The sequence below is a fragment of the Protopterus annectens genome, chromosome 4.part0 (assembly GCF_019279795.1).
Source record: "Protopterus annectens isolate FY-2018-M chromosome 4.part0, PAN1.0, whole genome shotgun sequence".
Lineage (NCBI taxonomy): Eukaryota > Metazoa > Chordata > Ceratodontiformes > Protopteridae > Protopterus > Protopterus annectens.
In genome coordinates, this window is record NC_056733.1 from 44,896,576 (window position 1) to 44,911,410 (window position 14,835).

At 39.6% G+C, this 14,835-nt stretch overlaps 1 protein-coding gene across 1 annotated transcript in view; it reads left to right on the forward strand.

Moving 5' to 3' along the window:
* Positions 1–14,835, forward strand: part of GAA (alpha glucosidase) — a 475,499-nt gene that overhangs the window by 424,097 nt on the left and 36,567 nt on the right. The window contains exon 10 of the mRNA XM_044069630.1: positions 8,203–8,316. Within this exon, the coding sequence (XP_043925565.1) occupies positions 8,203–8,316 (114 nt within the window). The remainder of the gene's footprint in view (positions 1–8,202; positions 8,317–14,835) is intronic.

A 14,835-nucleotide genomic window follows, 5' to 3' on the forward strand; every position in this document is an offset into this window, starting at 1 on the left:
TCCAGCCGAGCCATTGAAGTGATCCCTGGGGTAAACTTTCTGTTTCCCATCCACTCGTCAAGGTTTCTCTTGAAGAGTTCTCATGAACCAGTGCTACTGTCATCCCCTGACCCATTACTTAAAACCAAGTCACTCATGCTGCAGGAAGGAGTTTGTCCAGCTTAAGTACCACAGAAATGGCTAATGTGGTTTGTATTTTTGTTTATTTTTAGACAGATGAGGAATGTAGCATACCACAATGTTTTTTTTCATGGAATATTTATAACACTGTTATAGTTCTACAGCTTTTTTAGTGTTAAAACAAGATGGTATTTAATAGAGTAACCTTTGCATGTGATCTGTTTGAATCACTGGGATCCCTTTCAGTTTTTTTCTTGTGTTTCTGTCTCTGGCATCCTGTAGTAGAGAATGGCTGGTCATTATATTCCTTTTCATTTTATCAAAGGGTGTGAAACGTTGGATCCTTTTTCTATGTTGCATAGAAGTGGTTAAAACTGAGGTATACCATTAGTTGCATTTGGTGTGTGTGTGTGTGTGTGTGTGTGTGTGTGTGCGTGTGTGTGCGTGCGTGTGTGTATGTGTGTGTGTGTGTGTGTGTGTGTGTGTGTGTGTGTGGGGGGGGGGTCTGCTGAATGCATTTGTCTCCTTCTTCTTCTTCTGGCTTTTCCTGGGTAGTGGTTGCCACAGCGGATCACCTGTCCGCTCATGATTGGCAGTGGAGTTTTATAGTGTCGAGTTGGCAGCCCGGTGGCCAACCTTCCACAGAAGGCACACACACACACACACACACACACACACACACACACACACACACACACACACGCACTGACACCTAGGGCCAATTTAGTGCCCACTCCACCTACAGCATGTCTTTGGGATGTGGGAGGAAACCGGAGCACCCGGAGGAAACCCACTCGACCACAGGGATGACATGCAGACTCCGCACAGAAGGCACCCCACCCAAGTATTGAACCGGATAACCTCTTGCTTTGAGGTAGCAACGCTAACCGCTGCACCACCGCAGCCACCTGCTAAATGCATGTGTCTGTAAAGCATAAATTAGCCAAGACAGTTTAATTTTTTTTTGTTACTATTTGATCCGTTCAGCTTAGATTTGGTACACATGACCATTAACTTGTCTACTAATAGAGTACAAGTAAACCAACAATCTACTTTTAATTTACACCATTGTTGTCTACGCACTGATGAAAAGAAACAAGCTAAAACTGAAGCCTCTAGATATCTAGCTACTTGATTTTAAGGTACAGTCAGGGAATTATGCACTGTTAAAAAACAAGGCCAGCTGTAGTTTTTCAATGGAATTTATTTTTTGTTTGTTCTCTTTTACATACAGGTAATATAGTTAAAGGGAAAAAACAACAAAGATTCTTTCTTCGTTATGGATTCTGGTTGTTTACTAATATAGTTAAAGGGACTATTTAACATCTAGCACTTTTCAAATGCATTTTTCAAAAATTTGTCCAGTAGGTACTTTGTGTTCCTTCTTCCAGAAACTAGTTTGTGTTCATTTTGGTGGATTTTTTTTCCTTTTTTTTTTTTTTTTTTTTTGCTTACCTTGGCATGATGTGTGTGTGCATGTGTATGTGGTTATATTGGTTTACTGTCATATTCTTGAAAATGCTGCCATCGAATGACCATAATGTCTATGGAAAATGTGGATTTCCAACACATAAAAGGAAGAATGTTGGAAATGACATACCCAAACTTCCTGGTTCAATGAGTTTGACATAGCAGGAGGTGACGTCAGTCACCCTTGCTATGCACATTAACATACCATTACACTCAACTATCAACGTTACATTAATTGCACTATTTTGCAGGGAGGCTACACCCCACGCACCCCCTACATGTCCTGCACATTAAATATATCAATTCTGAGTTTGCACTACAGTGATGAAATGGGCTAATTGCCTGTTCCTCACTGAACTGCAACCTCGCTACACAATGTCAAACCCAAAATATTGACCTACACTACCTGTTTGCTATAGTGTAGTCGATCATTTTTGGTTTGACATTATGCTGACTTGGAAACTGCAAGTCTACCACAAGCCGGTCGACAGATGCAGTTTCCAAGTTTTGATTGTAAACCTGTTATATCTACTTCACTGCTTACCTTATGGTGGCAAAGCGGTGCAGAGCATAGTATTGTTGCCTTACAGCAAGAAGTTCTTTGGTTTGGTTCTCAGCAGAGGTGCCTTCTTTTTGCAGAGTTTGTATATCCTTCCTGTGTTCACGTGAGTTTTCTCTAGGTGCTCCAGTTTCTTTCCATAGTCCAATGATATGCAGTAGGCAGGCTGGTGATTTCTAAACTATATGTATGTGTGTGTCTTTGTATGTGTGTGTGTGTGTGTGTGTGTGTGTGTGTGTGTGTGTGTGTGTGTGTGTGTGTGTGTGTGTGTGCACACCCACATATGTGACATGGAAGAAAGCCCTGTCAGTCTACTTTTCCCTGGCAGCAGCTGTTCATGGGGTATGGGGTTACTGTAGGAGTTAGTGGTAACTCATAAGTATGGATGGATGGAAACACTTTTACTACTTCTTTCTGACTGTCTATATGACAATATTTTTGCAAAATACGTTGCTGAAATCATCAGTTTGTATAAGGCCGGAGTCTAGCTGCCTGATTTGTGATGGCTGTCAGTATTAACTGACTGCCTAGGTCTTCCCTACCTACTCATGCACCTGACCCTTCGTTACCCATTCTGATTACTGTAGCTTCTTAAGGATGCACAAATGATATCATTTATAGCATGATGTGTAGGATCACTGCATGCATGCCATTCTTTAAATCCTTTCTGCACTGACGATTGATCTTGCTGCTTCTCTTCTCTTTTGTCATGTTTATTAAGTACCCGATGTCTTACCTTTTGCACTGTCCTGGACAGTGCTGATGTATAAGTGTGATTTTTCCTCATGTTACATTTTGCTAGTAGCAACAATATTCCCCTTGGCCAGGTCAGAAAATTGCTGGTGCCTTTTTTTCTATCTCTTTTTGTTTTTTTTTTTATTCATCATACTTGCTGCGATTTTGTCTCAGCTTCTGCAGCCTATTGTCTAGTTATTTATGTCTGTTCATTCCTACTGTAAACCATTTTATGTAGTGAGTTTTTGAGGAGTTGAAGGTGACTCTATATGTGAGACAGCAGGGCTTTTTTATCTAGGCCATCCAAGCAACTGACGTGTAATGAATTAGTATGCTGTACACATCCTCACTACCACTTGTATGCTTCTACTAGAGACATCTTGCCTCACATGAGAAGTAACTGTCTTGGCTACTTGCTTGCTTCTCTTCCAGTCTCAGCCAATGGGTTGTGAGCTAACAGCTCATCTCACAACTATTATCCCAAGAAGGAGGAGAGTGGGCCATCTGTTTCTCACCTTTTTCTCCCATTAAATTCCTTGAGACCTGGGATGCTGATGGTCTCTCTCATTTTCTGCCAACAGGTAAGCCTTTGTTGTCACTTAGGTTCATAGGTGTGTACTAGACTAATGGCCTGGAGCCTTTACAAGCCTAGCCCATAGGATTACCCTGGCATCGTGCCACACAACTTTAGTTCCTAGTGCCTCTGTCGAGTAGAGCCACTGCAGTGATCCCGGGATGAAGTTTCTATTTCCTATCCACTCATCAAGATTTCTCTTGAAGAGGGCCAGTGAGGTGCTCTGCTTGACATGTATGGGAAGTCTATTCCATAGCATGGGCAGTCTCTGGGTTATGAACCTGTCCCTCCAGCATGTTCTGTTGATTGTAGTAATGAGGTTGAGGTCTCTGGAGCATGTGGTGTGGAGGGACTGGGATTTCTTTAGATGTAACATTTCTAAAAGAGCTCGGTCAGACATGGCTTTGTAAGTCAAGCAGAGATTGCCTCTAAGTAGGCGATATTGAGACAGAGAATATATGGGATTTTTTGAGTCTGTCCATATAGGACAAGTGTTTTAAGGCCTAGAATCCTCTTTGTGAGGTACTCTTGCGGCCCCTCCAGTTGTTGCAGGTGTCTAGTGAGGTACATGCCAAATGGGGCATTGTACTGGATGATTGGCCTAATGAGGGAAGAGTAGAGGGAGACAATGACCTCTTTCTTCCTGGATGCAAACCCCTTAGTAATGAGATGTGCCACATAGAAGGACTTTCTGACCACAGTGGCAATATGGTGGTCAAAAGAGAGGTTGCTGTCAACCTGTGTCCCCAGATCTCTTATAACCCCTTCTGTGTTCAGTGGACTACCACTGATGTGGTAATTCAAGGGAACCAGGTTTTTCCCAAGGGGTATGATGACACATTTTTTGGCATTGAGCTTAAGGCCATGGTTCTGACACCAGTCGTTGGTCTCACTGAGGCCTTTCTGTAGGATGTCAGCATGACTTGGGGGGTTAATAATAGCTCAAATAAAACAAAAAAACACACCAGAGTAAAGGTGCAGTAGTAGAAATAAGCACAAATAATATTCACATGAAGTGTTGTTATAAAATGTTATAAAATGCTTTTTAATAATATTTTTAACATAATAGTTTTTTTCTAAATTGTATTGTATTAATTGAATGACTGTTTCTATTGGCTGTGTAATTAGTGTTGTGATTAATTGTGAGCATATAAAATGAATGGGTGCTTGTTGCCTGTTATTAGCACTGAAGAAGGGTACTGGATACCTGAAAGCTTTGCTGCTTAGTTTATTATTTTGCTATTAAATTAAGTTGCTGTTTCACGTTGGTGCCAGTTGTTTTGTTTGGACTGAGTTAATGATAGCTCCCAACTTGCAATCATCTATGAACTTTGCCAGCCAGAGCCCCTTCGTGTTGGCCTGGACTTCAGAGAAGTAGATACCAAACAGGAGAGGACCCAGGACCGAACCATGTGGGACTCCATTAGTGACTGGTTGACAGTCTGACTTGGAGTCAGCTACTTTCACGCTGTGGGTTCTGTCTGTGAACCAGTATGCAACCCACCTAGTGATATAGGGGTTGATGCCTAGCTTAGTGAGTTTTTCGATGATTCCTGAGTGGGGAATGGTATCAAAGGCCTTGGCCAGATCAAGGTAGGCTGTACGAACCACCTTGCCTTCATCCACAGCTATGGTGACGGACTCAAAGAAGTCGATCAAGTTGAGCAGGAATGATCTACCCTTCACAAAACCAAACTGTGTGGGATCCAGAGTTTGGAGATTCTCTATATCCTTGTTTATTAGGTCCATGATGATGCGTTCCATAGCTTTGCATATCAGACTCGTCAGGCTAATGGGGCGATAGTTCCTGGGGTCTGTTGTCACTCCTTCCTTGTGAAGAGGGATGACTGTAGCAGTGCCCCATTTGGTAGGGACAAAGCGTGAGGTGAGGCTGTGATTGAAGAGGGCACACATGTGAGGTTCCAGTTCATGCTGCAGTTCATGTAGAACACAGCCAGGGATATTGTCAGGTACCATGGAAGCTGTATTCTTGGCCTTGGACAGTGTGTTTTAACCTGTGCAGCAGTAATACTGGGTGCCTGGCAATCTACTGGTATTGTGATTGGTCCTTTGTGGGGGAGAGAGGGGTAAAGTTGGCATTGAATCTGTCTGCCAGTATATTGGCAATATCTGTTGGCTCAGTATAGGAGGTACCATTGTGCAGTAGCTCAGAGCAAATTGCCATAGAGATTCTTTACATAACTATAGAAGACCTTGTGGTTGTCTTTACTATCTGCTGCAATTTTGTTTTCATAGCTAGCTTTAGAGGATTTGATGAGGGCTCTCAACCCTTTGTTGAGGCCGATAAGGGAGATTTCCATTCTTGGGACTTCACCTTATTCCGCATCAGTTTCCTCCTACTGTTGAAGAGTTTGTTTATGGCTTCCTTTTGTTTGAGGGGACCGTCTCGGTTCTACTGGGTATGGCAAGATCCATGCATTTGTGTACGTGTTCGTACAGTGCATTGGTGTATGATTTGGCGGTCATGCAACTATTGTCCATGTGCATGGGTGCCGTGATGTTAGCCACCTCTGTTTTTAGGAGCCCACAGTTAGCTTTGGAGAAGTTTTTCATGGTGGTTACCTTTGTGGGTTGGGGGGGTGGGATGGATGTGGATTTCCAAGGTGATTAGTTTGTGGTCGGATCTAACAAGGGAGGAGTTGACTATTGGTGTAGAGCAATGGTCGCACATGTTAGTAATGACCAGGTCAAGGATGTTGCTACCACTATTGGGGGGAACGAGCTGGTCCAGGGCATTGGAAGTAATGATTTCCAGAAAGTGTTGAGCAAATGTATTGGTACATGAGTAGTTTTCCCATTTAATGGAGGGGTAGTTGAAGTTGCCCAGTATGAGAGTGTTAGGTTGGACCCTAATATTCTCCAGGGTGTTTAGGAATTTAGGAATGTGGAGTATGAGTCTTGGGACATGGTTGGGGACCTATAGCAGGCTACGACCTGAATCGCTGTCTTACCCAATGTTAGCTGCACCTGAAGTATCTCAGATGCGTTATGTTGGGCTACCAGTCTGGAGGTGTGTGCAACCTTTATGAATATGGAAACACCACTGCCTTTGGAGCTTCTGTCCAAGTTCTGGGGCCGAAAGTTGTGGAATGAGTTATAGCCTGGTAATGCAGGGATGCTTTCTGCTGCCTTGAACCAGGTCTCTGTTACAGCACAAATGTCGATGTTCTACATTTTAAGGAGTGCTTCGAGTGAGTGCATTTTGAGATTTAGACTTCTAGCATTGAGCAGCATGACCCTCAGATTGCATTTGTTTGTAGCTGTTACAGTGGTAGTTTGGTCTTTGGAACACTGCCTGAAAAGGCACTATAGGGGTGGCAAGAGCCTTGGTCAGTATCCGGAAGCCCAGAGGTGACAGATGCAGGCCATCACTGGCAAAGCATCGAGGTCTGTCACTCATGTCATCCCAGGCAGACAGATACTGGATCCCCTTCGATTGACACCAGAAACTTAGCCAGGTGTTGAAATGAGTCATTTTCTGCTTGTATTGTGTTATCAGTCTGGGTGATGGTAGGATGCTGCTCAGGGCTAGAGTCATACCTGCCTGGGCTACATAATCCGAGAGCTCCTTCATGTCTCTTTTCATGTAGTCCAGGGAGGTACGTATTCTGGTTTACAGCTTTATTTCTGGAAAGAGATGCATGACTAACTGCATCAGTCGACTAATAATTGGTAGTGACGTGACATCTTCATCAGTGGACTAATAAGTGGTAGTGACATGACATCTTCCACTGCAGTGCATCCTGTGGAATGTGAACCTGTGTGAACTGCTAAGATCAGGCACTAGTGAGCAGTATGTGAAACAAGTGCTTAGGTTCAGAGATATTTACTACGCTAATGACCACAAGGGTCTTTTAAGCCTAGCCATGCACCCCAAATCTCTGATGCGCCCCTGTACCCTTGATAAGTGTAAGCAGGGGCTTGGGAGATGAAACATTTACAAGCAGGGGCCTGGGAAATGAACCATTCATTGTTTGTACATGATGTGGTTGGAATGTGCTGTGCTGGAGATGTAGTTATTATTTACTTAGTGCAGTGTGATGGCTGATGGAAAATAAGTTGTCTGAATCAGAGGTGTAGCTAGAAAATTATATTTTGTGCACAACTCTCTTTAATGCCCCCAGCCAAGATTGTATTTAAGGCAAATGGACACATCTTCCAAAGTGTTGACTCCTCCACCAGTAGTTACTAAATCTACACATCATTTTCAGCAGTCTGCTCTAAAGTTATTGAAGATGTGTTTAGATTAACAATTTCCTCCATAAAATGTTGTCAGAGGCATCACTTTAGAAGTTATAGACCTAATATAGCCTGAATAAAGCAGCAATATTCCTGGGTGATGCAAAGAAAAAATGTACTCTGTAGAGTGGAAAGAGTATGCTTGGCTACACCCTTGGTCTGAATATCAGTTTGCAGTATTGTTTAAAAAAAGAAAACATGGTAACAAGATATGGAGCAAGAGGGATGCCTTTCATCTGTTTAGGAGTATCCCTATAGGCAGAGCATTTTTTTTCCAGACACCTTTATTGAATTATCACTTGTGACATAGGCATTTAGTCTAAACTGTACATTACTTGCTTGGCAAAATGTGCCCAAAACCAGTATTACTCACAGTGTGTAAATTAGTTTTATTTAAAAAACAGTATTACTAATTTTCATGCAGCTTGTATTATACTGTGCTGATATTGTATTGAAATAATTTTTGTTAAACCTGTTATTACAGGTCTGGCCTGGTCCATCTGTATTCCCAGATTTTACCAACCCGGAAACACATCGCTGGTGGTATGACATGGTCAAATCATTCCACGATGAAGTGCCTTTTGATGGAATGTGGATTGTAAGTAAATCGATTTTATGCAATAGCAATGTAGAGTTTATTTATTTGTAGTTGGTCTGGTAGATTGATTATACTAAGAATTTTCTGCTACAGACAGAACTTAGTGACAAATTACAGACAGCACATCAGTGTTTTGGGATAAAACAGGGGTGAATGTCAGCTGTTGCTATGGGACAATTGTTCCTATCAGAAGGGTTAAACTTTATTATTTGAATATGTACACTGTTTTGTGTGTTTGTTTTACGTTAATAGGTTATGTGGGTGTTCTGGAGATGTGTTTGATTTTTTGTTCAAAGGTTTTCTTTAAAACAAAAAGTCTTGTAAAATGTGACATAGATTCAGATGGAGATCACAATAAATAATTATGTAAGAGATCAACCTGCCAAACATTAATAGGTGCATGTAACACAAAATCTGGAAATAAACATTTAACAATACTGTTATATATAATAGGTGGGAATAATAACTTCTTATCGTAATGGCTACACTAAACATATTTTGGAATGTGAATGGCCTTACAGGTATAATCAGAAGGGCAGGATCACTGAATTATATTAAGAAATGCAGAGTGCAAATAGCAGTTCTAGAGAAGATACCTTTGGAAAGAAGTGGGCATGCAAATTTGCCAAAGAAAGGATTTCAGAATGGATAGTCAGCAGAATGTCAGTGACAAAGAAAAAGGGGAGTAATAATACTGATTACTAGAGGGGCTTTAATAGTGATAGAAGAGGAAAATAGGAATGGTAGATTTGTGGTTGTAAGGGGCTACTGGCAAGAGAGGAGGATTATGCTGGCATGTATTTATGTTCCACCTAAATTGCTGTTATGGAGCTTAAGAAAATCTTGGGAGAAATAATCAGCTTTCATCAGGGAATATTACTTATAATCGGGGACTGGAACTTGATTTGAAACAGTGAAGATGTTCTTAGAAGGAAAAATATAACAAAATAGAGTAGATTTCTGAAGAAATTTATGAAAACATTTGGTGTGGAAGACATGAATGCAGTAGTAGAAACTCTGAGAGAATTTACATATTATTCCACAAGGAGCAATAATTGGGCTAGACTGGACAAAAACTATATTTCACAGGAACATCTGCATATAAGTGAAAACTTTGACACACATCCAATAACTATTTCAGATCATGTGCCAACAAAAACAAAGATAAAAATGCAGGATAATGAAGTAAAAATGAGACACCCGTGCTTCCCCACATACCTGTTAAAAAGAGATGAATTTGAGGATTGGGAAGTGAAAAATTATTTGAAGGCTATTAGGGAAGGATATACCTTTCTTTAGAAGTTATAGCTAGCAAGTGGGATAAAAGTAAATGGAGTTTAAAAATAGGGTAGAAATAAAATAAAAACAGATATGGTTAAGTAACAAGAATTACTTAGAGTGGCTGACAAAGATTAAAGTATGCAGAATAAGGGGGATCTCACAGAACAAGAAGAGGTGCAAATGCAGTGTGTCAAAGAGAAAATAAAGGAGTATCTGGATAATATACATTAGTTTAGAAAGATTGCTAAGTAACATTTTTTTATTATAACTACAGAGCACAGAAACTCTTATTACAAAGACTTAGGCAACATAAACTAGAAAGGGTTGCTGCCAAACTTAGAGACTATAACAAGACAAATATCCAGAGATCCTCTAGTGTTATTAGAGATATTTTGGAATTTTTTATGAAAATTTGTTCATAGCCGAGGAATGTGGAAATTAAACAAAAAAAGCACAAAGGGAAATATTTATAGAAGACTTAATTATACCAAGGTTTGACGAAGATGTATAAAAGTATGATTGCCTATGTCATAAGTGATGATTTAATAAATATGTTTCTTGTTTAAAAAAAATAAGAGGGCAGGAACTGACTAAATTATGTAATGTTGCTTAGGTGATATGATATAGCAATATTTGTGAAGTATAATGTTTGTAAACGTGAACTTGTTAATACAGTTTGATTACTTTTGCATAAATGTAAATTTACCTATGTCACAAGTGATAATTCAATAAAGGTGTTTAAAAAAAAGTTAAGACTGGAGATGATAAAAATGGTGATATATAATCAGTCTGAAGGAAAGTATCCAGGAATAGATGGTATTACTGTGGAAGTCTGTAAGGTAGAAGGTAAGAAAGTGATAAATGTCTGGAAGGGTTTTCTTAAAAGTATTTTAAAAGGAGGAGAAGCAACAGTATCCCTGGAACAAAATTGTGGCGGTTGTAATATCCATCAGATCTAGCTTCATATAGGCCCATTTCAGTTTTAAAACATGATTGGAAAGTTTTTATGTCTATGATTGGCATTGGTGTTGCCAAAACTGTTATTGATCAATGTGGTTTTGTGGAGGGGAGGCAAACATTTGACAACATTAATAGAACAATGATGATCCAGAGGAAAGCAGAATGTAAGAAAATGATTCTGTTGTTGAGTTTTGATGCATAGAAAGCATTTAACAGATTAAGCTGGGATGTTACAATTAGGGCAAATGAAGTATTTGCATTCCCTGATAAAATATTAAGGTTAATTAGGAGGAACACCAGCAAAAATTAAACTGAGAGGGTTCCTCTCTGATAAAGTTGTGCCTGAATAGAGGAAGCAGGCAGGGGTGTCTTCTTTCCCTTTTGTTATTTGCTTTATATTTAGAGCCATTGGCAAAGAAAATAAGGACTAAGAAATTCAAGGATATAATTGGCATGGTAATGCAGATGACATTATTTTATACATGATAAAACTAGAAGAGGACATCTCACTTTTATGGAACATTCTGGGAAAGTTTCAAATTTTTTTGGAATATAAAATTATTGCAGACAAAACAAAGGCTGTAGCTGTAAACTATGTACTCACACATGAATTGGGGACATGATAAAATGAAATATTTAGGAGTATGTGTTAAAAAGGATTTTGTTATGACAGCTAAGGATATGCAGGAAGAGAGTAAACAAAATATAATTCAAAAACTAAGAAACTGGAACTTCTTGTTTATGGACAGTAATAAAGAGTTGAAGGATTTCATATGGAAGGCGAAGATGGCAAGGGTCAAGTGGGATAAGCTGATCCTTCCAATGGAACAAGATGATTTATGATTACCTAATTTTAAGGGATATTTTAGAGCTATAGTTAAGGCTCATATTACAGAACTCAAGCAGAAAGCTACCATTCAAAGTGGAAAGGGATGATGATGAAGCAGGAGGGAAATTTAAGAAATAAGGGAGAATGGGATTTTGGATGCAGGTCCTTAAGGAGAATAACAGCTATACAAAATATTATATTTATAAAGTAGCAGAAAGTATTCTAAGAACAAAGCCATTGTGAGAATGGAGAAAAGAGATTCTGCCTATAGGGATGACTGTATTTAGGAGTACAGAGAATAGATAAGAGGGGGCTAGAATTTACTGTAGAGAACTGGCAAAGGAACCAAGGTATTGGGAGTAAATAACTAGAGAGAGAGGGGTAATAGAATGGGAACAACCTAAGAAGACATTTAGGCTGCAGGCTAGAAGCAACAACTGCCTTCCTTACCAGGGACTGATTTTAGAATATAGACAAATTGAAAGGGTTAGGGAAATCCTGCTCTGGTAGAGTTTTTAGTTGAATCTGGAGCAGAAGCTTCAGTTAAAAAAAATGTTAATTAGCAGAATATAAAACATATTACACAATAACTATAGGAAAGAATTACAGGAGTTTAAAAAAGATCGAGAAGAGAGATTGGATAAGCAGTTCACAAGGAAACAATAAGTGACATATGTATGGTTCCCAAACATGCAGCAAAGTTTAGAAGATTTAGGATTTTGCTTGGAATTGTTTGTATATATATATATATATATATATCTTTATACCCTAAACAGACATCAAAGAATTTTTCCTCAGGTAGATTGCAAATGTTGGAGGTGTGATGGGGAAGAAAGAAGGTAACTGGGAACATATGTTTTGGGCGTGTAATGAGTAGGTAGACTTTAAAAATTACAAATAAAAAACAATAGCTGCGGCAAGAGTGAGGTAAAAGACTAGTAACAAAAACACTCGAAATGACATAAAATAACTGGTACAAATAAAATTGATAATTATTCTGAAGAAATGTTATGAAAGCGGATATTAAAAAAATATGCTAATTTCATTCATACCGAAGTGTTATGAAAGCAGATGTTAAAAAAATTACACTAATTTCATTCATTCCAGTTCCTTTGTGATATTTGCAAAGTGTTTTTTTTTTTTTTTTTTGCTAGACTTTAAAAATTCCCTATAGAGTACCCGGTCAGAAATATTGGGTGAGCAAATGAGTGTAACTAGAGAAATTATTTTTTGAGTTGGGATACAAAATCTGAATTGCCTAGACATAGTAAGGCATTGTTAAGGTTAATTCTGGTGGCTTCCAAAAAAGCAATTACAAGAAAATTGAAATCAAAGCCTAAACCAATTGTACTTGAAGTGGTGAATATTGTATCTGAGATAAAAGAACTGGAAGTGTGATCTTCAGAACTGGGTAGGAGCAAAAAACATAGAAAAATTGAAAACGGTGGGTACAATACATGCAGAATAAGGTTTTGTAGGAGTGAGGTTTAAGGGAAAACAGGAATTAAGCAATTTATGTAATGGATTGATTGTATAAAAGCATGTATGTGATGTATAATGTTTTAACTGTAAACATATTAACATGGTTTGTTTTCTTTTGTATAAATGTATGTTTGCTTATGTGTTAAGTGATAATTCAATGAAGGTGTTAAAAACAGGGCTGAATGTGTTAAGGTAAGAAATTAATTATTTAAGTAATGGAATTAAAAGACATAGCTTAATTCTGCAGATGAAACTTTCTGGTGATACGTTCATTGGAGGTTACTAGGCTAATGGGCCTAGGCTCTTTAAAAGCCTAGCTGTGTAAAAAATCCATATACCCTAATTAACCATAGTTAGATGGTTGATTTTAGCAGTGAGATTCTATGTTCATCACCAACTGCCCCTGTCCATGAGGGGCATGGGTGTCACCTCTGGGATGAATTTATGGTTCCCCCATCCAGATGTCAAGGTTGCACTTAAGTAGGGTCATTGAAAAGCTCTGCTTCACATGAAGTGGGAGCTTATTCCATAGGAGGGGCAGTCTCTGGGAGATGTATCTACCTGCCCAACATGTTTTGTTAATGTCACAGGCTAGGTTTTGATCCCTGGAGTGAGTGGCTCTTGTCTTATTTGATTTGCGGACATGCAGCATTTCCATTAGGGCAGGGACAGAGACTTCTCTGTAGGCTAGTCACAGGTCGCCTCTCAGCAGCCTATATGATACAGAATACAGTGACAGGGCTTTCAGTCTTTTTATGTAGGTCATGCTTTGGAGACCCTGGATTATCTTGGTTAGAAACCTCTGTGGTCTTTCAAGTTGCTGCAGGTGTCTGGTGAGATGCATACAGAAGGGAGTATTGTACTTAATTTTTGGTCTAATAAGGGTCGAGTACAGCATTTTTATAACCTTCTTAGTGTTGGATGTGATGCCCTTACTTATATGATGTGCAGTGTAGAAGGCTTTCCTCACCACTATGGACACATGGTGATCGAAGTTTAGATTGCTATCAATCTGTGTCCCAAGTCTCTCACTACTGGGTTTCAGCTTAGAGGGGTGTTATCTATATTATAATTAGCAGGGGCTACTTCTTTGCCAAAGGGGATAATGACACATTTTTTTTGCATTTAGTTTTAGTCCATGACTTTGGCACCAGTCATTTGTCTGTGTCAGCCCCTTCTGTAATATTTTAACATCATTGGGGAACTCTGTGATTGTACCTAGTTTACAGTCATCTGCAGCTGGTAAGCCACAGGCCATCTACTTTTGCCTGGACTTCAGAGAACTAGATTCCAAACAGTAGAGGGCTCAGAATGGACCCTTGTGGTACCCCACTTGTAACTGGTCTACTGGTGGAAGTGGACTCTCCAACTTTGACAGTGTGCATTCTGTTGGTGAGCCAGTTGGCTCCCCATCTAGTGATGTATGGATTAATCCACAGCTGGGAGAGTTTCTCAATGATCCCTGCATGAGAGATTGTGTCAAAAGCCTTGGCTAATTCATGATGGGTTGTATGTACTGATTTGCCCTCATCCAGGGCTTTGGTGATGTTCTCAAACAAGTGTACAAGGTTTAATAAGCAATATCTACCCTTGATGAAACCAAACGGGGTCAGGTTGAGAGTCTGAAGGTCACCTATGTCCTTGTTGATAAGGTCCATGATGATTCTTTCCATGGCCTTACAGATAAGGCTGGTTAGACTGATTGGCCAATAGTCTGCAGGGTTGGTTGATGGACCCCCTTTGTGCAAAGAGATTACTGTTGGTGTTCTCCACTCTGCCAGAACAAATCCAATGCTCAGGCTATGGTTAAAGAGAATGCCAAATGGTTCCAGTAGATCTTGTTTTAGACTGTTTAGTAAGCAGCCTGGGATGTTATCAGGTGTCATAGAGGCTGTGTTTTTGGCCTTGGAGAGTGCTTGTATGACCTGTTCTTTGGTGATACTCTGTAGAAGACTGGTGTCAGGAAT